This window comes from Tauraco erythrolophus, chromosome 5 (genome assembly GCF_009769465.1).
Source record: "Tauraco erythrolophus isolate bTauEry1 chromosome 5, bTauEry1.pri, whole genome shotgun sequence".
Taxonomy (NCBI): Eukaryota; Metazoa; Chordata; class Aves; order Musophagiformes; family Musophagidae; genus Tauraco; species Tauraco erythrolophus.
Window position 1 is genome coordinate 20680478 of NC_141469.1, and position 25453 is coordinate 20705930.

Sequence of the window (25453 nt, forward strand, 5' to 3'; positions counted from 1 at the left end):
TGCCTGGCAGCAGCACAGGGACCAGGGATGGCCACGGGCGCAGGGCTCCGGCAGCACTGCCATGTCGTATCACATTGCATTGTACTTTATCGCTCTTTGTGTCACAGGAATAATTTAAGTGGCTTTTTCTCGGCTGGGGCTGTGGGAAGCCCTGTCGGGCTCTTGAGCTAATGGAGCATCTGGGATCAGTGACTCGGAATGCTTAAAACACTTTGGTCCAGCTTTTTCTAAATTCAAAAGTCAGGTTTGTGCATTTGAGATGGATTTTTCACTTGGAAGCTCACAGTGCTTCTACATATGTGGATGTTACAATCTCCCAGAGATGTTGAATCCAACCAGGATGTTTCCTTCAAGTCAAGTAGCAACTCAGCCTGAAACTTCTCTCACGAGCACAGGAACCAGTGGAGCCTTCCAGGGCCATGCCCAGCCGATCCCTGTGCCCAGCTAGGCTTCCCTGGGGCCATCCAGGCAGGTGCTGCTCTGTCATAGGCACAAGCAAAGGTTTGTGCATCCTCTCGCCTCAGCAGGTCTCTCCTGCCCTTCCGGCACTGCCCTTCCAACTGCTGCCCCCCACCTCTGCCTGAGCCCCACAGTCCCTTATCCCCAGCTCTGCACCCTGCCAGCAGCCTCCATCCCATCCCACCCCATCTCATCTCATCCCATCTCATCTCATCTCATCTCATCTCATCTCATCTCATCTCATCTCATCTCATCTCATCTCATCTCATCTCATCTCATCTCACCCTAAACCAACCCATGCCATGTCATGCCAGGCCAGGCCAGGACATCTCATCCCATTCCATCTCAACTCAACACATCTCATCCTATCCCGTCTCATCTCATCCTATCCCATCTCATCCCATCCTATCCTATCTCATCCTATCTCAACCCATTCCATCTCAACCCATCCCATCACCTTCCATCCCATCCCATCCCATCCCATCCCATCCCATCCCATCCCATCCCATCCCATCCCATCCCATCCATCTCAACCCACCTCATGTCGTCTCGTCTCGTCTCGTCTCATCTCATCTCATCCCATCCTATCTCATTCCATTTCACCCCATCTCAACACACTCCATCCTATCCCACCTCACTCTATCCCTTCTAATCTTATCTCAATCCATCCCATCCCATGCCATTCCACTGCACCCATCCCAGGAGCCCCTGACCCATCCCTGGGTGAGGACTCCCGCCCCGCTGTGCTCCCTCCTCTCTTCTCACGCTTTTGGCGTGAGGACCAGCCACTCCAGATCCAGGGGGGACAGACACCAGTGGGGCTGGGGCAACCATAACACGGGACAGGCTGCCATAATACTGACCCTCTCACTGGCCCACACCCCCTCTCAGCCCCCACCACCACCCCAGCTCTGCAGAGCTCGAAGGGGGCCTGGGGGCCTCTCACCGACCCCACTGCCAAAGACAACATTTTCCCGGTGCTGGAGCCAGCTGGGCTGGGTTCCCAGGGCTGGAGGGCCCTCGGTGACTGCTGGCGTTGGGGACTTCAGGGGGGGACGGCGTGCAGCCGGTTCTCACCATGAGCCTGAACCGGCTCCATGGGGCCAGAGGGGGAGAGTTAAATACGTGCCACCCCCCGCGCATTCCAGGCAGAGGGGATCCATATGTGCCTGACTCTGGGATCTGCCTGCGCTCCATGCGACGTGGGGGGGCTGAGAGGGGTGGGGGGGTGGGAGAGGTGCAGGGGATGCGCCCAGACCACCGTGCTGGGGGTCCCCAACGTCCGTCTGACTCCCAGCCCCCGGAGCAGCCCCCCAGGATTCCTTCCTGGCCGGGACAGTGCTGCGCTGCCCCACCTCCCCCTTCCCAGCCTCCCTCCCAAAGAAAAATAATCTGTGTTGACTCAGGTGCCAGCGCTGAGTGCGGTGACACCACAGTTTTACGGCCTGTCCGCCAGCAGGGCAGTTATTTATTTTATTTGTTCTTCTTTTTCAGCCTTTTCCCCCAGGAATGTTCAGGTGAGGCTTTTGGGGGGGCGCTACAGGAAGATCCAACCCCCCCTCCAGCACCACCCTCCCACCTGCTCCCAGCGACGTCCGCTGCCAGAAACCCAAAAGACACATTTTTTTGCCAGTTTTGCCCCAGTTCTCATGGTGGTGCTGCCTTTGGAGTCCCCCCACCCAGCCAGACTGCCACGAATGGCGGTGGGAGGTCCCTGGGATGGGGCGCCTGGCACATCCATGCCAGCTGGGATGGGCCACCTGGTTTGGACTCAGCTCTTCCCATGGATGTTTTCCCTCCTCTCTCTCCCTGGGCACAGGGCGTGGGTGACGTCGGCACATCACACACTTTCACCGGTTTCCCTGATCTTTGGCTTCTCCAGAAGGTTCCCCTTCTCGGATGGCCACCACCCCATGGGAATGTGGCTCCATACCTGGAAAGAGGAATCTGTTGGGGCTGTGCACCGGCTGCTGCCCACCGCCCACCCACCGGCCAGAGACCGGAGAGGTTGCCCTCCTCCTCCGCGTGCCCAGCATGCCACAGGCGCCTGATGCGGCATGGACAGAACCTCCGCTGCCGCTCGCATCACCGACCTGGGGGAGTCCGGGGGTCCCGGCAGCTCAGCTGGCTGTGGGGCAGGGGGGTGCAAGCTGTCAGCCGGGGAGAGGGAGGTGACGCCAAGTGGGAACCCCTAGCTGACGCCTCACTCCAGTCGTGGCTGCCAGGCTCTGGCGAGGCTTGAGGAGCCAGGGGCCAGTCGACCACAGGGTGGGATGAGGGTCCGTGGGGTGGGATGAGGGTCTGCCAGGGCCAACCCAGTCTGGTTGTCACATCCAGCCCCATGCAGCACCCAAAGCACATGTGGGGATGGCAGCACCCAGTGTCATACCACACAAGGAGACAGCATCAGCAGCGTCTACTCCGGCACAAGCAGTGCAGGGGGATCAAAAGGGAAGCGGAGGCTCAGGAAGCTGCTGCAGAACAAGGGCTGGATCTGGGTCGAGCTGCCTCAGGCTTTCCTGCCCCAGGGCCAGATGGCCACACTGGCCCCTTGCCAAAGCCCCGGCACCAGCCGGCCTGAGCCCAGTTGCCATATGGCCGCGTTTGCCTAAGTCAGAGTTTCTTCTCTCGGTGCTGTGTCAGGAAACGCAGCTCAGCTCTGTCCCAAACTGAGCCAGCACCGCGTGGTGCCCGCGCCGTGGTGGGTGCCAGACTTGACACAGCCTCCCCGCACTGGCAGCCGGGGATCACCGGTGGTATGTGGGACCGCTTCTCCATTGGCGCTGCTCGGTGGCGGGCAGCACAGCCTGATGGGCTCGCCAGGGCCGTGGGCAGCTGCTGGTGCTGGCTCAGCACTTGGACCCACTGAGTCAGGCGTGGCAGGGGCACAGAGTGGCTGAGGGGGGATGATGGGCGCTGGAGGAGGCACGAGGTCCTGGAGAGCAGTTTCCCATGCTCCTGGTCCTCTTACACAAGGCCGAGCATTGGCCCTGAGCCATCAAACTGGGACATCGGCTTGACCCGGCGCAGACGGGGTCTGTGTCCCTTTGCTGCAGGTACAGGCACCTGCAGCAGAGACTGGATACAGATCCTGTCCCAACCCAGCCCCCACTGCAGGTCCCGGTGCAGCGCTGGGCTCAGGGCAGCCATGCTACTGGGATGATTTTGCTCCTGCTCACCCCTCGTGCAGGTTCCCCAGGCCCTTCTGGAGCCTCATCCTAAATTCTTGAGCAGACGGTGCCCTGGCGTCAGTGCCAACCTCTCAGGCTCAGCCTCGGCAGCCACTGCATTGCCTAGTGCCGTCTCAGCCGCAGTGCCAAGCTGGGACCCACTCTGGGGAGGGCTGGCAGAGTCCTCACCTCGCTCTGGCCACGCTGCACCAAAACCCCATGAATTAACAGCAAAAATAAAGTCTCCGGGTGACCGATCGCCCCAGGGAGGACCCAGGCAGATGGCACACCAGCTGTAGTGGCATCACCATCCCCGCAGGCACCTGCCCCAGCACTGTGGGCTCTGGCCACTGCGGGCTCAGCAGCCCTAGGAGAGGGGATCCCAGCAGGACCCCAAACCCCTGGTTGTGCGGGGTGTGTGTGGGGGGGGTGCCCCTGGAGTTGGGGTATCACCCTGCCCTGGCTCTGGCCCAGCTGGGAGCCAAGGATGCCCAAGGGGCTTTGGGCGTGCCGAGGGAGCGACAGTGCAAAGAAAATATGTGTCCCTCATAACCACGGTGCTGCAAAACCTCCTGTGAGGACCACCACGGCCCCTGCCCCAAACCAGCCCTGGACCAGTAAAAGGCAAGAAATAGCTGACGATGGCACCCACTTCCCAAAAGCAGCAGCAGGGACGAGCCCCCAAATGGGGAAGTGATGCGCTCTTGGACTCCTCACCCCTCTGCGCCAGATAAATAGCTCTCCCTGCGTGGCGAGGGGCCCATGCAGCTGCGGACGCTGTGGCTCAGGACCTGCTCTCAGGTAATGCTGCTGCTCTACGAGGAGGTGCTGGGATGGGGAACACCCAGCGTGGAGCCTGGTCTTGGGATTCACAAGGTGTCGGTGTGATGCTTGGCAAGGTGGCACGGGCTGCTCGCGGGCGGGCGCGGAGATGAAGGCAGCTGGTGGTGAGAGCATCCCCATGGGATTGAGCCTCGTCCGCCTTCTGCTGGGGCCAGGAGAGTCACTCAGACCCCTCTTGGCACTGGGTCCGGGCTCGGGGCTGGGTTCGGATGCCCTTGGCTGTCCTGGCCCCTGGCACCAGGCAGGATGGGTGTTGGAGTGGGTGCAGAGTGGGCAGCGGCAGAGCCAGGGTCCCCAACACTGCCACTCTCTGCGGTGGGACATGGTGGAGACCCAAGGGACCAGCGCCAGATGTTTCCCCTCTCCATGCTCAGCCCCAGCTGCTGCGTTTCCACGCCGACAGGTGATTTTTTTACCAAAACCTGCAAAAGTGACACTTGTCCCCAGCGTGCAAGGGAGCCATGGCAGTGAGTTTGCCTGCTGCCCTGCGGATGGGCTGCTGGCAACTCAGACTGAGCCTGCTGGCAATGCAGAGGAGAAGAGGGAATCACTACGGAATTGCCTTTTTTCTCCCCATTTTCCAGTGCCTGACACCTAGATATCCTCACTGAGGCGGTATTAGGTGATAACACACGTCGCACTACGCTCCAGCGCGTGCCACGTTGCTGGCCCAGGCGCCCGCACAGGTCGTTACAGGTGGTTTTGACAAGAAATCTTTACAAACAGTTCTAATATCATCGAGCTCAGGAGCAGCAGGGCACCCCCCGGCCGCAGCACGGGGCGGGTGGGTGGCAAGGAGGGGTCCCCATCCTGCACCCAGAAACTGAAACCAGGAAAAACACGGCAGAAGAAACGAAACTGCGTGACCCTGGTGCTGCGCCCGTGCTTCCTTCCTCTTTCACCCCACAGATCCCACAGCTATTTCTGGCCCCTGGCTTCCCCCCGGCCCCTGGGCAGCCCCTGAACCCCACAGTGCCAGAGGGGCCGGGGTGATGGGACCCCCTCACCAGGTGCTGCTGGGGCCGTTTCAGTCACTCTTGGTGCTTCCAGGTTGGCCAGAAAAATTCCTGGGGAAAGGTAAAAGGTCTCACAAGTGTTTGGGAGTCTAAAATATCTCCCTAAACCGAATTAGCAGTAAGGAAATCTAAGTGTGTGTTGGAAAAAAAGGTGTTGGCAAAACAGGAATTCGTGGAATGAGAAAAGGCTGGTTCAGGGAGCAAATTGCTGCCTCGTTCCATATAGAGACACTGCTGAGTTCTTTGATAAAGGACCAAACTGAAACAAACCAATTAACTGCATTTTATGACAATCAAAAAAATTTCAGAAAAAAAAATCTGGTTTATCATAGAATCGTTTTTCTAAATTTGAAAATAAGTTCACTGGTTTGCTTAGTTCTAGATCAGCAAAAAGCTGTTAAACCCACCAGAAATTGATAAATCCCCAGTTAAAACCGTCCTGCCTGAATGTCTGACATCAAAATGCAGCAGCCAAGCCCAGAGCGTTCTCCGGCTGCGCCAGGCTCAGCTGGGCGTGCTGAAACCAAAACTGCCGTATCTGAAAATCTGCGTCCTTTGGTCCCGCTCCCCAGACCCGATCCTCAGCCTTCAGCTGCTCCTGTGGTTTGGCAGCCAGGACGTGGTGTGCCTGGTGGGGCGGCGATCCTGGCGTGGCTTTACCATGAACCCGACGTGAGGAGAGGCCGGCACTGCTGCAAGCCGAATCTATCCCGCGTGGCTCAATGACGTGTCCACATGCGATGTATTTCCAGACCTTTGGCCACCAAGAGTGGCCCCCTCACATCCCCGCGGTGTCAAGCCTGCTGTGCCTCTGCCCCCCAGGATCCCCGGCAGCACCCGTGGTGCTGCCATGCGCCCACCCTGGTGGCTCATCCTCCTGGCCAACCTCATTCCGGCAGGTACGGTGCCACTGAGAGATCCGCTGTCTCCTGCCCCGACAGCATGGTCCGGTCCCCGGTGGGGGCTGGTCACCTGGATTCACAGTGGGATGGGTGGGAGTGGGAGAACTGATGCCCTGGTCCTGCCAGGAGCCATGTACGGTGCCCGAGGGAGAGGAGGGACAGGGTCTGGAAACCCCGCGGCTGGTCCTGGCAATCCAGAAGGCCGCGGTATGGCAGATTCTCCAGGGAGATTTGCCGCCATGTGCCGCGTGGTGCCACGCTCCTGGGACGGGCATGGGCTGGATTCTGGATGGGGTGGGCATGGAATCAGCCAGGACAGGAGGGAAAGGGCAAGGGGGGCGAGGAAAAAAGATTTTGGGAGAGCCAGGAGGGCAAATTTTTCTTTTTTCTAGTTATTTAAGCATTTGCTTTTCCAACCCGGCTGGTGCCATGTGCTGTCCAGAAGCACTGCCCGCAGATTTGGCTTTTCCCCACCGTCTCCCTCTTTTCCTCCTCAAAATTTTCTCCCCACCTCCCCTCTGCCGCAGCCCTCAGCTCGTGGGGGGTCTCCTACCCCGTGTCCGTGCGGGGTCTCAGAGGCTCCTGCGTGGTAGTCCCCTGCACCCTGAGCTATCCCACCACCGTGGCGGCTGACGACGGCATCGTGGCCATCTGGTACAAGGACTACGAGGAGCAGAAGACGCTGGTGTACCATTCAGCAGCCCGGGAGGTGGAGGTGGACCCCCGCTTCAGGGGCCGTGCCCAGCTCCTGGGGGACTCTGGCACCCACAACTGTACCCTGCTGCTGCGAGGGGTGACAGCAGGTGACAGTGGGCCCTACAGGTTCCGCTTTGAGATCGTCAACGGCGACCGCTGATCAGCGACGCGGGACGTGGTGCTGAGCGTTTCAGGTGAGTATGGCCATGAGACCACCCCTCAGCCCAGCTCCCCACCTGTCCCGCCCTGTGCGGACATCCCACACTCTGCTCTCTCTCCCCAGATGACCTCGAGCGTCCGAGCACCACTGCCAGCGAGGAGTACACCGAGGGGCAAACATCCACCTTGGAGTGCTCCACACCCTATGCCTGCCCACCTGGTGCCGTGGCCCTGCGCTGGGAGGGCTATGACCCCCGTGTCTCCACGGTGTCCAGGCAGGTGCAGCTGGACACGAGCGGGGTCGGCCACCGCTTGACCCTCACCACCTCCTTCTCCTGGAAGGACCACTCCAAAAAGCTGCTCTGCCAACTTTCCTATGGCTCCAGGACAGCGACCATGGAGGTTGTCCTGCGCGTGAGACGTACGTGGGGCGGCTCCGTGGGGGAGGGCTGGCTGAGCAGGGCAGGAAGGGGGGATGGGGTTGACTCTGCCCAGGTCCCACTCCTGTCACCCCCTCCGTGCCACTCCCTGGTGTCTTTTGCAATAACCCGGAGCAGTTTCCTCCTGCTTCCTCCTCCCGTTCCTCCACGGCCAAGGCCAGCGGCGGTCCAATAAACGCCCCTTGAGTACCAGCTCTGGCTCCGTGGCACATCCCAGCACGCACCGCACCAGACCCTTACGTATCAACAGCAGAATGGGCTACGTCAGCGCCCCGCAAGTCCTGCCCGACCTCACTGCAGCCGTCTGTCCTCCTCACAGATGCCCCGAAGGACACTCGAGTGTTGGTCGGCCCCTCGGCGCGCAACATCCGGGTGGGCGACACAGCATCCCTCACCTGCGAGGTGGGCAGCAGCTACCCCCAGGTCTCGGCGTACCGCTGGTACAAGGATGGGGTGGCGGTGGGCAGCAAGCGGGTCCTGACCCTCCAGAACGTTCACCACAAGGACCATGGGCAGTACCGCTGCGAAGCCGAGAACGCCGTTGGCATTGGTGCAGCACCTGCCGTGACGCTCTACATCTTCTGTAAGTGCCAGGAGGCAGGGCAGGCATTGCCGGAAAGAAAACTGGGACACGGGAGTGGGAGGGAGATCATCCAGCAAGTCCAGAGTGTGGCAGACAGCAGCTGGCACTGGGGTGGCCGACACTGGATGGAGGTCCAGTGGCTGGGGGAGGTCTGTGGGGGCAGCTGTGATGCTGCCATTCCTGCATTCTTCATCCATGGGGCTGTGGTGATTCCCACAGCCAGGGCAGGAGGGTGTTTCCAGGGAGCTGGAGCTGGGGGTTTTGGAGCCAGGGTGGTCAGTGGGGAGGGGAATTTTGGAGCCAGGGTGGTTGGTGGGGAGGGGGATTTTGGAGCCAGGGTGGTCAGTAGGGAGGGGAATTTTGGAGCCAGGGTGGTTGGTGGGGAGGGGGAGCCGGGATCCCCTGTCGGATCCTGCAGCAGAGGGTCACCCGGGAGCCTGCCCATGCTGGAGCGCCCCAGCCTGGAGCACATGGGACCAACCTGCTTCCCCCAGACCCCCGTGCCATGACTGCGGGGGCTGCCACGCCCACCACCGGTTTTTCCCCGCGGGCTTTGCATTAAAGGTGGAAGTTGATGCCCGGCTGGCCACGTGCTGGTGGCAGGGGATAAATCCCAATCCGCCTCCATCGTCATCCTCGGGGTGCCTGTCCCCGTGCTCCATCCCACACTGCAGGGCTGGAGGTCTCCATGGCAGTGGGAGGGGGCTGCTCTTCTGCCTCCAAGCCTGTGCTGAACGTGCTCCCACCTCCTGCAGCAGCAGAGATCTCAGTGAGTCCCGCAGCTGAGGTGCGGGAGGGGACGACCACCACCTTGTCCTGCGATGTCCCAGGCAGGGAGGGTCAGGACCTCAACTACACGTGGGCCAAGAACGGCGCATGGCTGCAGGAGGGTCCAGTGCACACCCTGCTCTTCCAACACATCGCCGCCACCGACGCTGGCTTTTACTCCTGCAAGGTGACCAGCGAGCGGGGCAGTGTCACAGCCCCTGCCGTCAGCCTCAGCGTGACATGTGAGTGCCCACCACCACTGCTGGGGCACGGGGATGGGGCGGGCAGGGGTCCCTTGGCGCCAGGGGGCTGGGCAAACCCCCACACATTAAACAAAGCATCTGCTCCAAACACCTTGAGAGCCTCTGAAATGGGGGGATCAGCCCTCCTGGGTAGAAGCCACTATACATACAATGGTTTCTGGTCACGAGCCGTGTTTGAAGGTGCCGTTAAGTGGCATTTGCCATCCGTGGCATCCCGTTAATCCGTTACTCACCCACAACTGCTGGGAGGTTCCACACGGAGGAGCCAGCTCTGATAAAACAGCTTTAGCAAGTTGAGAAAAATAAAATAAACCAGCCCTGAGCTTGGCTTCGACATTTCTGTGGGTAAATTCGCCTCTTAGGTAGGGGGGAGGCAGCTTGGGGGAGCAGCGGTGCAGGTCGGGGTGGGGGACGTGCCCCCACGCAGGCGACGGCCATGCCACCGAGACCTCCACAGCTGCAGTGTCCTCTCCTGTCCCGCAGACCCCCCCCGGTCCCTCACCATCACGCTCTTCCAGGAGACACAGGGCGGCAGGTTGGCCATCGTCCGCTGTGCCGTGGACAGCCGCCCGCTGGCCACCATGGCCCTGTACCGCAATGGCACCTTGTTGGCCACCAGTGGGTCGCCGGTGGCTCCGCACCCACGGTTCAGCATCACTGCCTCCCGCAACACCCTGCAGCTGGAGATCCGCAGTGCGGGGCCACAGGACAGCGGGGAGTACTGCTGCACCGCCGACAATGCCTACAGCAACGCCAGCGCCACCAAGGTCTTTGTGGCCCACAGTGAGTCATGGTGCCAGGGGGCTGCCCAGCTCAGGCACTGGTGATGCCCGCGGGGCTGTCAGGATTGATTCTGCAGCTCTGGGGTGGGTCACACAGCCTGGAGAGCTGGAGGGGTCCACGTGGCACCGGTGGACACTAGTGTCTGCGGTGGTGGTGCCCTCCCTGCAGCCCTCCCCCAGTTTGGGGGATCAGAGGTGCCAGCAGAGCTGGAGATGCTCCTCAGCATTGTTTTCCAAAATTCAGAAAAATCTATAGCAAAGTTTTTCCCAAGTGTTTGTCCGTGCACGTGGCATCTGGGCACACAGTGGGAACCCACTCCGGCTTCCCCCAGACCCCACTGCATCCTGCAGCGCCCCCAGCCTGGGTGGTTTGGGGTGACAGAGGCAGCAGCCACAGAAAAAGAGAAGGAGAGGAAAGCCCCCCAAACCCTGTCTGAGAGGAGCCTGCCTTAGGACACCAAAAGAAACCAAAAGTGTCCAATCCCAGAGAAAATAAACCCAAATTCTGGTGCGGAGGTGATTTGCTGGGGGCGGACAAGGCACCTCCAGCCCAGGTCAGCCAGCAGCGGGCAGAGGGGACTGAGCTTGTCCTGGGGGCACTGCACCCACTGAGTACGGGGACTTGGAGAGGGCTGGTGAAGGCTCAGGAATGACACCACTCGGCTGAGCTGGGGCCAACAGCACGGGGGCGGATGCCCCAGTGTCCCCAGGGAACAGCACCCACGGAGGATGCACCCACGGGCTCCTGCGAGGGAGGGGGCTGCCTTAGGGGGAGGCTGAGGGGTGGCTTTGGTCGGACAGAGGAAGAGAAAGGATGAAGGTCGGCAGCAGAGGTTTCCCCTCTGTCCTTGACATCCCTCTCCCGTCCCTCCTCCAGCCGCAGAGGTCCTGATCCAGCCTTCGGCGGAGGTGCAGGAAGGGGCGGCTGTAACCCTGAGCTGCCTGGGGGCTGGGGGGTCGCCGGAAGGGACCCTCTATGCCTGGTACCAGAACGGCCAGCAGCTGCAGGAGAGCTTGGCCCCCACTCTGCTCTTCCCTGCCATCCGCCCCGAGGATGCGGGAGCCTTCCAGTGCCGGGTCCGGAGCGGCAACAGCAGTGACATGTCGGCGGCCGTCCCGCTCCGCGTGCTCTGTGAGTGCTGCCAGGGCATCTGCCCTCTGCTAACGCCTGGGCCAGTGAGGGGCGTCCTGGGACTGGGGTGCTTGGAAGCTCCTCTGCCACTTCCACCCTGAGGGAGCTAGTGGGCGGAAATGCAGAGAGGGCAGAAAATTCCCTTTTGCAGGTAAATCCGTGGATTTGAGGGAGGAGAAATTCAGAAAATCCCCAAACTCCCAAGGACCAAAGAGTTTTCAAATGTCCCGTGAAATTAAATTCGATTTCTCAGGACAATAAATGATCCCTGTGAAAAATTATATTCCAGTTGGATTTTGCCTTCCAAATGCTTTCTGTGCTGGGAAATAAAAATCTTCCCTGACACCAGACCAGAAAATACACCATTAGGAAGTGCCAGTGCTGACAAAATGGCATTTTTCCATGGTTGCAGTCGGAACTGCAGATCACAACTGGCCCCCAGATTCCTGGGACACTGGGGTCTGTACACATCTGCCCCGGGATTCGGTGCAGATCCTGCACCTGGACCTGGAGCTCAAGGCAGGTGCCATCGGAGGTGGTGGGATGCCCAGGAGCTGTGCCAGTGGCACTGGGAAGCAGCAATCCCCAGGCTCCTTGGGCTTCTCCCATCAGGAATGTTTCCACCCCACAGACCCACCAAGGCGGCCAGTGATGAGCTCCTTCCTGGAGACCCAGGGTGGGCACCTGGGCATCATCCAGTGCACAGTGGAGAGCGATCCCGAGGCCGAGCTGACCCTCTGGAGAGGAGGAGGAGGAGAAGCGATTGCCTGCACACGGGGCTGCCCTGTGGCCGCCCCCTCCAGGCTCCGGGCCACTGCCTCCTACAACAGCCTCAAGGTGGAGATCCGGGACGTGGTGCTGGAGGACGAGGGCACCTATGTGTGCCAGGCTGGCAACACGCAGGGCAACGCCAGTGCAGCCGTGGCCTTCTGGGCTGACAGTGAGTGTGATGCTGTGGGGGGCAATGGCATCCTGCGACATCCGGGGAAATCCTGGGAGAGGGGAGGGAAATGCAGCTCAGGAGAGTGGGGAGGATGGCAGCAGAAGGGCAGAATGAGCAGAACAGAATAGCCGCAAAGTCACTCACCAGCTGGCTGGTCTTGGTACGGGTCATTCACCGTAACGCGGCTGCCGTGGCCGAGGCTGTGCCGCAGCCCGTTCACCTCCCACCTCTACCCCTGCCTGCAGCTGCCAGCATCACCATGGCTCCGTCCTCCCGCGTGCTGGAAGGTGACGCCGTCAACCTGACCTGTCAGCTCCGCAGTGACTCCCCAGCTCTGCCCAATGTCACCTGGTACCGGAACGAGCAGCCGCTCGCCGAGGGTTCCGCCACCTCCTTAGTCTTTCGGCGAGTGGCCAGTACGGACGCGGGTTTATACCGCTGCAGAGCTGCCGTGGCAGGCAGCAGCCGGAGCTCCCCCGCGGTCTCCCTGGAGGTGCTGTGTACGTACGGGCTGCTGGGGGATGTTGAGATGATTCTCCTGATGAGGTTCGGAGCCCGTGTCCGTGCACACGTGCCCACCTCTGCTCACGCACATGTAGCTGCACCTGGGGTCTGGGCAGAGCTGATGGGGGCACACGGGTGGACCTTTTGGTACATACAGAGGTCCTGGGGTTTCCTCCCATGGGTGTCCGACCCTCCATGCCACTGTCAGCAGTGTTTTTAGTTTCCTATTGAGCAATCACGTACTTAATGTGTCTTTTCCCTTCTCTTGCCATGCCTTGCCATGTCATGTCTTGCCATGCCTTGCCTTGCCTTCCCTTCTCTTCCCTTTGGGAAGGCCGTACAGCTTTTCCCTCTCTTCCTGGCATTCCAGGTCATTACCTGGGAGGCTGCTTCTTCCCCAGAGCTCTCGTGCTGGGAAACAACAGTCGCCCAACTGTCACTCTCTGCCCTGCACAGACCCCCCCCAGGAACCCCAGCTCACAGCGTTCCTGGAGATGGAGCGAGGCCACCTGGCTGTCTTCCAGTGCTTGGTGGCTAGCAACCCTCCAGCCTGGCTAGCCCTGCGCCGGGGCGAGGAGCTGGTGGCCACTGGTGATGGAGGGACCAGTCCACGGGTCAGTGCCTCGGCCGCCCCCAACATCCTCAGGGTGGAGATGCGGGAGGTGACGGCGGCAGATGAAGGCACCTACCGCTGCACTGCCACCAACATGCACGGCACCGCCGCCACCCGGCTCTACTTCCGTGTGCCAGGTGAGTCCTGCATGCCGGCCGGCTCACGCCCATGCCACGCTCTGGCAAGGGGTGTCAAGTGGGGAAACGAAACGTGCCATTTTCCACACGGTTCCTGCCCACGGGGACAGCGGGGCTGAGAGATGCCGTCGAGCGTCTCGGGCTACAGCTGGAGCACCCAAAGCGACTGCGCTGCACCCGGACCCTGGAGTGCGGCAGCACCTGAGTTCCCAGCGGGATCAGCAGGAATCGAACAAAATCCATTTTTTGGGGTGGGATCTGGCCCTTGGATAGATCCAAACGTGGCTCTGTGAAGGTGTCCACATGGGAGCCGGTGTCTGCGCTCTCACCCAGTGCCGCTGGATCCCCCCCAGGCTCTGGCTGCTGCTCTGTAGGCACCAGCTTGCGCCCCTCACGCTATGCCGAGCTCAGCCCCAGGCACCCCAAGTGATGGAGTGGGGGCTGCCACAGCAACATCTCTTGGAAATAACCACCCAGTGTGAGGGTCCGCGGCCTCCCCAGTGACAATCAGAGCACCATGACACATGCTACGGACGTGACGAGGGCCATGTTCCTGTCCCACGCCATGTCGGGGCTGCTCATGCACTAGCAGTGCTGAGCTTTTGGCCGCGGCGCTCTCTGAGTCGGTGTCAGAGTGTCTCCACGCTCCAGCTGCCCAGGTCCTGGTCTCGCCATCGGCAGAGGTGCGGGAAGGGGACGACGTCTCCCTGACATGCCAAGTGGCCAGGGAGCCACGGGATGACACCGTCTACTCCTGGTACAAGAACAGCCAATGGCTCCAGGATGGCCCCGACCACCTCCTGGCACTGCCCCATGTCACCAGTGCTGCCGCCGGCTCCTACCACTGCCGAGCCCGCGGCCCCGAGGGGATCAGCGTCTCCCCGGCTGTCACCCTGCACGTCTCCTGTGAGTGGAACCCCCGCGGGAATTGAGGTGGGGAGGAGCAGGGTGCTGGGGGTGGGATGGGGATGGAGATGGGATGGTGCTGGGGATGGGATAGTGCCAGGGGTGGGCTGGGCTGGGGCTTCAGAAAGGATGATGCTGGAGAAGGGATGGTGCTGGAGATAGGATGGTGCCAGGAGTGGGATGGGCTGGGGTGGGATGGTGATGGGAGGGGAATGATGCAGGGGAAAGGATGGTGGCGGGAATGAGATGGTGCCAGAGAAAGAATGGTGATGGAGAAGGGATGGTGCTGGGGTGGGGTGGGATGGTGCCGGAGAAGGGATGGTGCCAGGGATGGGATGCTGAGCAAGGCTGCTCTGTGGCGCAGGGCTATGGCTTGCACATAGTGAGCACCTTGCACAGCTCTCGCTGCTAGCACTGTCCTCAAACGCTGTGCCCCCGCGCACCGGGCTGGAACTGGAGCCCTGCAGCCTCTGTGACTAAACATCCTCCGCCCTTAGAAATTGCCAAAGTGTTGAAAGTGGACAGTTTGTAGGAGCATTACTCCTCAAGAAACCCCTGGTTGGAACAAAACCCACCCAGGTCAATCTCATCCCCTTCCAAGCAGAACTTTCTGATGAGAAGCGGCGCAGGCTGCTGTGTCCCATCAAAAGGGGGGGAAAATGCAATAGCAAATATTTTGGGTCTCTTAAAACAACGTATTTTGATCAACCTGAAACCACTCAAGTTTTTCAAGACTTTCAAATAAGGAGAAACTTTCTTTGTGTGGGATGGAGGGGAAAATCCTGGGAAGAGAAAGTCCGGCTTCGGCTTTGTTGCAAGCGCAGGCTGCTGCCACCCCGGTGCTGACTCAGCGGTGCCGAGAGCTGCCAGTGGCACCGCAGGGTGCCTGAGGAGCCTGGGGAGGATGATACCATGGGGGAACATGGGAACTGGGGGCAGGGGGCTCCAGACTCAGTGTCCGCTCACCCTCCGTATAACGTCTGGCCTGGGCAGACCCTCCACGGACACCAGTGCTGAGCTCCTTTGTGGAGATTCCCGCGGGGCAGCAGGGGGTCCTGCAGTGCACGGTGGACAGCAGCCCGCAGGCGCAGCTGGCTCTCCTCAAGGACGGGGTGCTGGTGGCCTCCACGGTGCTGCCACAGGCCCCCGTCCCACCACGGCTCACCGTCACCTCGGCCCTCAACACGCTGCGGCTCAGCATCCGCCCCGTGCTGCTGCAGGATGAGGGGCCATACATCTGCTGGGCCGGCAATGCTTATGGCAATGCCAGCACCACTGCCAACCTCACAATGAGTGGTGAGTGCAGGACCTAGCCCACGGGGAATAGGGCAGGGAACCGGGAATGGGAACTGGAGGTGGGAACCAGGGATGGGATGGAAGTGGGCAAGCAGCAGTGGGAACGATGGAGGAGGGGTGTTATGTCAAAGGGGGGGAAGACAAGTGCTGCTGGAGTTTGCTGGTGGGGAAGAGACGGGCTGGAATAGGGTGGGCAGCACAGGAACAGAAAAGAAACACAGGGAGACGCGTGTTTTTGGGGAGCTGCACATATTCCCCCGCACATGGTGGAGAACCGCAGCTCCTCTCTGGGGCGATGCAAAGGGTTTTGCTGTATCCATCCATGATACCGTCCCAGCCCAGGGTGTCCCATGGACACCACAGGGACAGAAGGGGAGGGGGCTGCAGCATCTCCCTCACTTCTTGCCTGGAACAATGGGAAAAGAGCCCCAAGCTCAAGTCCCCTTCCACTGCAGCTGCTAGGGTCTGGATCTCGCCCTCGCCGGACGTCCAGGAAGGTGATGCCGTTAACCTGACCTGTGTGGTGGAGAGCAGCGGTGAGGAAGCACTGAGCTACACCTGGTACAAGAACAAGGTCTGGTTCCACAGCGGCTCGGCCCCAGCCCTTGTCTTCCCCAGTGTCGCCACCACCGATGCGGCCTCCTACCACTGCACCGTGCAGACCCCGGCACAGACCCGCAGCTCGGCACCCACCACACTCAACGTCCTCTGTGAGTCCTCACCCAGGGTAGGGACCCAGCCATGGTGTAGGGAGGTCTCTTGGGTGTCACCTGGCCCTTGGCCAGTCCCCTTGGCCAGGAACGCTCCTGGGGAGAAGGTCTGGAGCGGGTGGGGGTAGCAGGACCTGTCTTAATTTTGGAGTCTCAAAAGAAGATCAGCTTTTCTCCCACTAAGCTGAGCTTTAGACCCCAGCCCCATAGCCAGCCCTGGCATGCAGACCTGCCCAAACAGCTCCACGGCGACTGCGGGGGATTTCAGTGAAGCTTCTCCAAGCACCCCAAATTTGTCCTTATGCTTTGTACCAAACTGAAACAGAAAAATCTTTGGCTTTCAGGTAACATTGCAGGATTTTTTCTTTTCCTGATCCAGAGAATGAAAACCAGACTTTGTTTGAAAAAAAGGACGACATGGCGAAAAAAATGTAGTTGCAAGTCAGAACGCAAGATTTTTTATTAGAAAAAGACAACTTTAACTTATAAATCTGCTGTGAGGAGTGAGTGGGAGGAGAACTCCTGGAAAAGTCCTCCAGGGAGCCTGAGAGCCTGGCAACAAATCCATGCCCCAATCCCTCCGCCTGGTTTCAGATGGAGAATGCTGGAGGGATGCTGCTAAAATGCTGCCTTTGCACGAGCCTCATTGCCAGGCTTTACCGTGCAAAGGGGATTTTTTTTCTGAGTTTGGGGTGCGAGTGGAGCATCGAACTGGGCCGGCCACATGCCGAGCCACGCACCAGGCCACACGCCAGCACCTTGCTGGCACAGCTGGAGCTGTGAGGCAGGAATGAGCTCAGGGAAAGGCCCTATGCTCTGTTTTTGGTGATGGTTCTATTCCAGGAGCCTGCGGATGCTGAGAAAAGAGGCAGCACTGCTGGAGCCAGTGCAGATGCTCCGACTCGCCAAGATGCTGCTCATCCTACAGTTCCCTCCTGCCCCCTCCCCTTTCCTTCCCGCAGACCCCCCCAGGAACCTGCAGATGAAGGACTTTGTGGAGAGCAGCCAGGGGTCCGCAGTCATCCTCCTCTGCACCGTGGAGAGCAACCCCCCTGCCGAGATCACCCTGCGCAAGGGGGGTGAGCTGGTAGCCTCCAGCCCCCCCGCAGGAGGTGACTACCCCAGGCAGAGGGTCCACGTCTCCCCCGCTCCCAACGCACTGAGGCTGGAGATCCGCGAGGCCTCTGAAGAAGACGAGGGCGAGTATGAGTGCTGGGCTTGGAGCTCCCTTGGCAGCACCCACGCGTCCTTGCCCCTCCGTGTGTGGGGTGAGTCCAGCTGGCGGGGACAAGGGCTTGGGGACCCCCAAGTGGGTCGGTGCAGTGCTGAGGGGTATGGCCCAAATAAGCATTGTCATTAGGCGGCAAAGCATCAGGGGGTCAGGATCAGTGACGGGCTGGTGGTAGGGCAGGGGTTGCCACTGCCCAGTTGGGTGGGCACCCATGCACCCCATTGAAGGGGGACGGGGGTTTGGGAGGCGGGAAGGGCTTTTCCCAGCTCTGCCGTCCACAGGTGTCAGGGTGGTCGTGCAACCCTCTGCCGAGGTGCCCGAGGGGACCAGGGTGACCTTGACCTGCCGGGACACGGGTGCCCACCCGGGCACCGTCTACACCTGGTACAAGGACGGGCGGTGGGTGGCGGAGGGCCCCGCCGCCTCCCTCCCCCTCCCCGCCGCCCACCGCACGGACGCGGGGGTCTACGGCTGCGAGGCGCGGGGGAGAGGAAGCGCCCGCCGGGCCCCCCCCGCCGCCCTACGGGTGCTCTGTGAGTGAGGGGCAGCTGTATTGGAGGGGGGGGGGGGGAGCATATGACATCCCCCACACCCGCCCCGGGTCCTGCGGTAAAGGGGCTCAGGGATGTCGAGGGGGGGGATGTCGGAGTTGCAGCGCAGCGGTGGGGAGCACGGTCTATGTCGCCACCTGGTGACATCCCGCGACAGGCCCGCGATAGCCCAAGGCCGGGCGGGCAGCCCAGCCCCGGAGGGGGCGGGGGGTGAGGGGGGTTGTCCCAAATGCTTCCGGGCTCGGCATCGCGCCCCTTCCGCATCAGCGAACGTGTCATCCCCCGACCTCGTCGGCTGGTCCCCTGTCCCCAGAGCTGGGGGCGGGTGGGGTGGGAAATGCTGTCCCTGTCCTTGCAGATGCACCCCAGGAGCCATCGTTCGTCGCGCTGGTGGAGCCCCGGGGCGGGAGACATGCCATCCTGCTCTGCACCGTTGACAGCTTCCCGCCCTCTGACATCACCCTGCACCGGGGGTCCAGCCACCCACCCCTGGCCTCCACACGGAGCCTGGCCAAACCACGATTCACCATCCAGGCGACCCCCAACTCACTGCGGGTGGGGATGGAGGGGCTGGAGCCGCGAGACGCAGGGCTCTACGTCTGCTCGGCCAACAACAGCTACGGCACTGCGGCCTCGTCCCTGCGCCTCGACGTCGGAGGTGAGGTAGGCCCCAGGCCACAGTCACGGTGAGCCCCTGTGGTGGTGTCCCGGTGGGAGCCTTTCGCGGGGGTCATGGGGGTGGTGGTGTCCTGGGCAAGGTGCTCGCCCCCATGGCTCCCCTGGCTTCCCTCCTCCCCCTCAGGGGTCACGGTCACGGTTGAGCCCTCGCCAGAAGTCCCTGAGGGCACCACAGCCACCATCACCTGCTCAGCCATCCCATGGGTGGGCACAGAGGCCAACTATACCTGGTACAAGAATGGCCGGTGGCTGCAGAACGGACCGGCCGCCTCCATCGTCCTCACCCGTGTCTCCAGTGCCGACACCGGCTCCTACCACTGCCGGGCAAGCGGAACACGGGGCAGTGCCGCCTCGGCCCCGCTCAGCCTCAGCGTGCTCTGTGAGTGTCCCCAGGGACAGGCCACCGGGCAGAGCCCCCAGCTCACTGGTGCATCCAGCCCAGCATCACATGCATCCCATCGGTGTGGTCTTGCGGCAGTTTGGGGACCATCCTCCTCTTTTTCCTCCTCTCCAAGCCTTGTTCCTCTCCCTTTGGACCCAGGGAAGAGGGTGGTGGGGTTTTTATTTCTAGATTTGGAGCGGATGTGGCTAGGAGCTGGGGGGATGCTCCAGCAAAGCAGGGGAAAGGGTGCGGAACTGCCAGCTGGGTGGGCTGCAACCCCTCTAGCCTGGAGGAGGGCTGTGTTATGCACCCCTCAGCAAGCATCCCAGCTCACATGGGAGGGGGTCCTGTGCCACGGCCCACCGCCAGCCCCATCTCCCCCACGCAGACCGCCCCCGGGATGTGTCCATCAGCACCTTCCTGGAGAATCGCAGCGGGCGGGTGGGCATTGTGCTGTGCATGGCCGACAGCCACCCCGTGGCCACCATTGCCCTATACCGCCATGGCAACCTCCTGGCCTCCAGCCTGGCCCCAGCCACCACCCCGGGGGTCCACGCCTCCCCCTCCCACAACACACTCCGGGTGGAACTCGAGGTCATGGGGCCAGAGGACTCCGGGGAATACACCTGCGTGGCTGGGAACCCCCTGGGCAACGCCACAGCCGGAGCCTACTTCGACGTGCGCAGTGAGTAGGGCTGTGTCCCCTCCCTGGGGTGCTGTGCTGGGAGTGGCGGGGGGAGGGGGGGCCTGTGGGCAGTGGTCTCCTTCACCCCCAAGTCCTGAGGGTCCGACAAACGCTGACCCCACACCAGGGCTGTGCTGTGGCTGCAGCCATGGGGAAAAGGGCCAGGGGAGACCACCCCCCTGCAGGGCTCCCTGAACCCCCTCCAGTCTTGCCGAGCTGGCAGCCCCGGTGCCGGTGGGGGTCTGCCCAGGTTCCCCTCTGCCCACAGCTCTCACCCACCTCCTGGCCTTCACCATCGTGGCCGGGCTGCTCGCGGCCACCATCTGCATGGCCGCCCTGGCCCTCCTGGCTGTGAAGCTGTGGCCCAGGTAATGTCCCGGGCTGGGACAGGGAGGGGGGACAGGGACCCCAGGCTGAGCCAGGGGTGACAGCTCCCTCTGCTCCCTTCCAGGATGAGGAACTTTTGGCACTGGTCGGGTGCTGAGGACAGCTTTGAGCTGAGGAGCGAACGGGAGCAGGCACAGGTGGGACCATCAATGGGACCATCTTTGGGGACCCCCCCACCCTGAGCTCCTGGGGGATCTGGGGAGCTCACACCAGCCAGGATCTGGCCTAGGCAGGCTGTTCTGTGGTGCCACTGCAGCCTTGGTTCTCATTGCTGGAGCTGATGAAAGGGCAGGAGGGGTAGAACCTCAGGAGAGACAGAATTGCCCTCATAGGCGCATCCGTCCCACGTGAGAACAGGCTGCCCAGGGTCATGGTGGAGTCACCATCCCTGGAGGGATGTGAAAGACACGTAGTTGTGATGCTGAGGGACATGGTTTGGTGTGGACTTGTCAGCGCTGGGTTGACGGTTGGACTCGATGGTCTTCAAGGTCTCTTCCAACCTCAGTGCTTCTATGATTCTATCCCAGAGGGGCTTCGCAACACACATGGGTGCTGACCCCTCTGGGCGATGTTCTGGGTGCTCCTCCAGCCCCACAGGCTCTGCGGTGGGGCAGAGTTTCCCCAACCAGTCCCTGACCTTTTCCAGGTGGATGGAGCTTCCTAAGCCATCAGCTCTTCGGCTCAGGAGCAGGTGGAGCAGTTGGCGCTGGAAGCGCACAGCTCTGGCCTGGCTGGATCCACGGGACAACCCAGCCCCGTCCCCATCCCTTCCAGTCCCCTCTGCCCCTCTCCTGTCCCACCGTGCCCCTTGGCTCTCCCCACCGGGGATGTTGTTCTCACACCGCTGGGCATGGTCTGTGCTCACCACCGCACCTGGTGCACCATGCATGCCAGGCACCAGCGAGCCGTGACAGCTCAAAGCTGCTCTCTGGCAGCAAAAACTCAGGAAAAAGAAAAACAAACAAAAAACACCCACACAATTTCCCGGTGGTGTTGCAAGCCTGGGGACAGTGTCTTCGTCACCATTGTCCTCCTGTCCCCCCCCAAAGCCACCACCCCAGGGTGCTACACCACGGTGTCCCCATGTGCTGATCCTGTTTGGAAATAAAACCCGGAGCAACGCGCAGCCAGTGTCTGTTGGGATGAGTTGGGGAGAGTTTCATGTGGAGAGCCTGAGGGAACGGGGCGGCCACGGGGCCGGGAGGGGCTGGTTCACCCAGCGATTCCGTCATTTGGTGGGTGATTCCTTCCCCGCTTCCTTCTCCGTGTCATCCCCTAAAGCCGGTCTGCGGCCGCCGCGATGGCGTGGGGCTGCAGGGTGGGGGGGACATCGGGGATGTGATGCTCGGGGGCAGCCCATGGTCACAGCACCCCACAGTCCTGGTGTCTGCCTGTGGGACCAAACGTGCCCCCTCGGTGCCCGGGAAGAGGAGGGGGACAAGGACAGGCCATGTCCTGCCGAAGGGGAGCTGCAGCTGGGGGCCGGGGGGGGGCTCCCTGGCAGAAGTCGCGGCCCCCCGCGCTGAGGGCGGCTGCCAGGCCGTGCCCCCTCTGGACCCGCTGCCGTTAGATGTCACTCTGCGGCCGCCGGCGGACACGGGCTCGGCCGGGAGTGTGCGGTCGGACGCTGCTTCGGAGCACAAAGCTGGAGCTTCCCGAGCACGCTCGGGGGCCTCGGGGGTGATGCCCCCTACCCACCCGCCCGGTTTGCAGGTTTGCGATGTCTCTATTCGTGCACCGGCGCGGCACGCTGCTGTTGCTGCGGGCTGGGGGGGACAGCCGGCCCCCGCACCCCAACGTCCTCCTGCATTTGCCGGTGTCCCCCACCCCCCAGCTGCCTGCGCTCAGACTGATCTACCAGCCATATTTATCGCTAATCTCCCTCTTGCCCAGCTCGCAGGCTCACACAGATCCTCATCCTCCTCGGGTTCCCCCTCCTGGGGCCACGTCTCACGGTGGGTGCAGTCTCATCCCCTGCGTGAGCAGGGCTGGCCAGGCAGGATGGTCCCAGGGGTGGGGGGCTGAGGGGGACAGCACAGGAGGAGATGTGCAATGTCCCCCTGTGCCTGTGCCCAGAGCAAGAGCAGGGCCCCACCGAGTTGGTAGGGGGGTTGTAGGTGGAGAGGATGTCCCTGTCCCCATCCCTGTCCCCATCCCCATCCCTATTGCTGTCCCCATCCTCTTCCTCATCTCTGTCCCTATTCCTGTCCCCAACCCTGTCCCCATCCTTGTCCCTATCCCCATCCCTGTCCCCGTCCCCATCCCCATCCCTCCCAAAGTCCCCAGGCGGGGCAGCAGGGCCAGGGCTGGTGGCAGCCAGACATGGTGCAGCGGGGAGGGGGTCAGGGACCCCCCCAGCATCTCACCAGTTTGGGGGGGAAGGAAGAGGCCAGATGCCCCATACCATGCTTCTCCCTGCCCCACACTGGGGCCAGCCCCACGGATCCCTGTCTCAGTGGGTGCTCCCAGCCCTTGAGAGCCGCCCCCAAAGTGGGGCAAGGTGGCAGAGGGGCTGGGAGAGGGGGGCTGAGCAGCCATGGGATATCCCAAACCTGATAAGGCCCTGAGCAAGCGGTTTGTCCTCAGAGCGGAGGGTGGGAGCCAAGACCTTGGCAGGCCCCCAGCCCACCGCAAGACCAGCTGATTTGGGTGGGGAAACACCAATGGTGGGGGGAGCGGGACTGGGGGCCTCAGACATGGTGTGGGAAAGGGGTAACTCCAGCAGAGCTGCTCCTGCTCGCAGCACTGGGATGGTGCTGAGGGACCGGTGCTGGCTGGGAACCCCGCTGCGGGTGCAGGGAGTGATGCTGGGGATCCAGCCGGTCCCCAGCTTTGGAGCAGCCATTTGGACTTACTGTGGAAGCATTTAGCCCAAGTTTTCCAAAAGTAATTCCTGACCGCAGGTACCTGCTCCCCAATTTACACCGGTCAGGGGCTCATGCAGCCAATTTCCTGCACTGGGAGATGGAGACACGAGTCTGGGGGGGGTACATCAGGATAGCCCCACAGAGTGACCCCTGGGTGCACTCCCCTGAGCACTCCGCAAGGCCCTGCCCTCTGAGCAAGGGGCTGGCTTTGCTCCCGGCTTGTGTCGTGGTGCTCAGGGATGGGGTGGGATGGGATGAGACCGGTGCTGAGCTCACGGATGGGGGACAAGGTGACAGGCAGGATGGTGGGCAGGATGGTGGGCAGGGAGGCAGCAGGTATCCCCCTCCCCAGCTGGTTGCAGGAGTCACTACCTCCTCACTGACATCCCTCAGAGCATCTGGCAGCAGTGAGGTCAAACCTCCACCATCTGCCAAACCGCGAGCACAGACAGCTGAGTTCAGATGGAGCCGCGGTGACCCGGGCAGGTCCATCCCTCCGGCTGGAAATCACCTTTTCAAGGTACCTCCATGGCAAAGCCTTCCAACCCTGCTGCCCACGAACCCGCCTCCTCCTCCACCACCTGCACCCACGCTGCTCGCTGCCGAGCCCCCAGGCTTCACAGGGGGTCCCGGTACACATCTGTCCCCTCTCTCCCTCGTCTTCCCGGCCTGAAGTTCATTAGTTCTCACCCCAATCCCCCCAGGTGGCCGGGCTGCTCCAGCTGACACCTCCTGCCCGCCATGCCCAGCCGCTCACTGCGAAGGCCGGGGCAGATGTTGCCAGCTGTCATGCACACGTCAGGCCCCGTGAGCTGCCGCCGGCTGGCTGTGCCAGATGCCTTCTCTTCCTGATGTCACAACTGGTGCAGCCTGGTTCTGGGGACGCAGAGATGAGGGCACAGGGAAGGTCCTGACAGTTACAGCACCTCCATCCAAGTCGGAGCCAGGGCAGCACAGAGGCTGGCTGCAGGCAGGACCAGGATGGCACTGGGCAGCAAGGAAGGTGGGAGAGCCGAGGGATTGCTCCCGAAACGCTAAACCTATGCAAACTGCCTGCCTGGAACTCCATGGAGGAACACGGGGATGTGGGGTGCCACAAACAGCAGGGCCTGGGGAGGGGAGCAGGTTGGGCACCCGCCGTAATCTAGCCCCACGGCTGCAGGAACAGCCCCATGCCATGGGCAGGGAGCCAGTAATTACCTCCCAGCCCTCTGAGCTCCTTCTCCTCCTTTCCTTCTGGAACGACACACGTTAAGCCAAATCCTCCCGTCACATGGTTTAAAGGCAGAGCTGGCGAGTAAGGGCAGGTCGAAAGGTGAACTGGAGGCCACGGATTTGCCGTGGGGCAGAGGACCCAGCAGAAACGTGCCAGGCATTTCTCCGTGGATAAATTAGTGCTCGCTTTGATTTGCTGCTTGCAGTAATCCCGATGATGGCTGAAACACGCCGGTGCTGGTGGAGAGGGCGATCCTGGGGCACGTGCAGGGCCGGGCTCACTGCCTTCCCTTGAGCAGTGCTGCTGGCTCTTGCCATGGTGATCGCTGCCCTGCCAGGCAGGCAGGGCCCCGTCTGGACAGGAAACGAGCCCACACGCTCCATGCGAGCCCTGGTGGCATGTCCCCATGCAGATGTGACCCTCATCCCCACCCTGGGCCATGGTCCCTGTCGGCTCCATGATGGGATCAGCTCTGTGGCAGGATGGGCTCCAAGCAACACCAGCCCAGTGGGGCGGAACGAGGGGCTGCCACTGCTATTTCCAGACAAGAGGTGGGGGATGACACCATGCCACCCACCTGCCCAATTTTCCAGGATTTACCCCAACCCCAAACCATTAGCAGCCAAACCCCCACACACTCCGAGGGTGTCCCCAGCCAGGGCCACCTCTCCTCCATCCCAGCACTGACATTCCTCACGTCCTCCCTCCACGAGGTTTAGTGCTCTCTGTGGCATCTGTTAACTCCATCCCACTTCTTCCTTGCCATCGTGATCATTGATTATGTGTATGTCACCACCAGCTGCGGACGGGGTGACAGCAAGGCTTGATCGCTGCAGTGAGACACCTCACCCACCCCAGCCCCACAATGTCCCACGGACCCTCTGCGGTTCCCCTGACCCACACCAACAGCCACGTGCTGTGGAAACCAGGAGGAAGGGCCAGTGGCCACGAGGGTCAGCCAGGTCCTGCCCAGCCCCCCAAGACCCCCCCATTTTTCTTCTCCACATCGCCCCAGGGGATGTGTGTGTCCCATGGGGGCTGTGGGACCATTCCCAGCCCCAGTGCAGAGCCCCAGCACCACCTGCACACTGCCGGGACCCTGCTGCTCCTCCGGACAGCAGCGGAGGTTTACCG

General features: G+C 61.7%; 1 protein-coding gene across 1 annotated transcript in view; it reads left to right on the plus strand.

Annotated features, from left to right (window-relative positions):
- Positions 1-2516: 2516 nt before the first annotated feature.
- The window catches only part of SIGLEC1 (sialic acid binding Ig like lectin 1), a 28375-nt gene continuing 5438 nt past the window's right edge, over positions 2517-25453 (plus strand). Inside the window, 22 exon segments of the mRNA XM_086612017.1 lie at positions 2517-2640; positions 5917-6160; positions 6311-6387; positions 6918-7280; positions 7370-7666; positions 8005-8268; positions 9024-9278; positions 9783-10082; positions 10959-11213; positions 11845-12153; positions 12402-12656; positions 13117-13410; positions 14062-14316; positions 15310-15612; positions 16068-16322; positions 17285-17590; positions 17835-18086; positions 18463-18762; positions 18907-19161; positions 19553-19849; positions 20118-20217; positions 20301-20373. Of these exon segments, the coding sequence (XP_086468143.1) occupies positions 2517-2640; positions 5917-6160; positions 6311-6387; positions 6918-7280; positions 7370-7666; positions 8005-8268; positions 9024-9278; positions 9783-10082; positions 10959-11213; positions 11845-12153; positions 12402-12656; positions 13117-13410; positions 14062-14316; positions 15310-15612; positions 16068-16322; positions 17285-17590; positions 17835-18086; positions 18463-18762; positions 18907-19161; positions 19553-19849; positions 20118-20217; positions 20301-20373 (5433 nt within the window).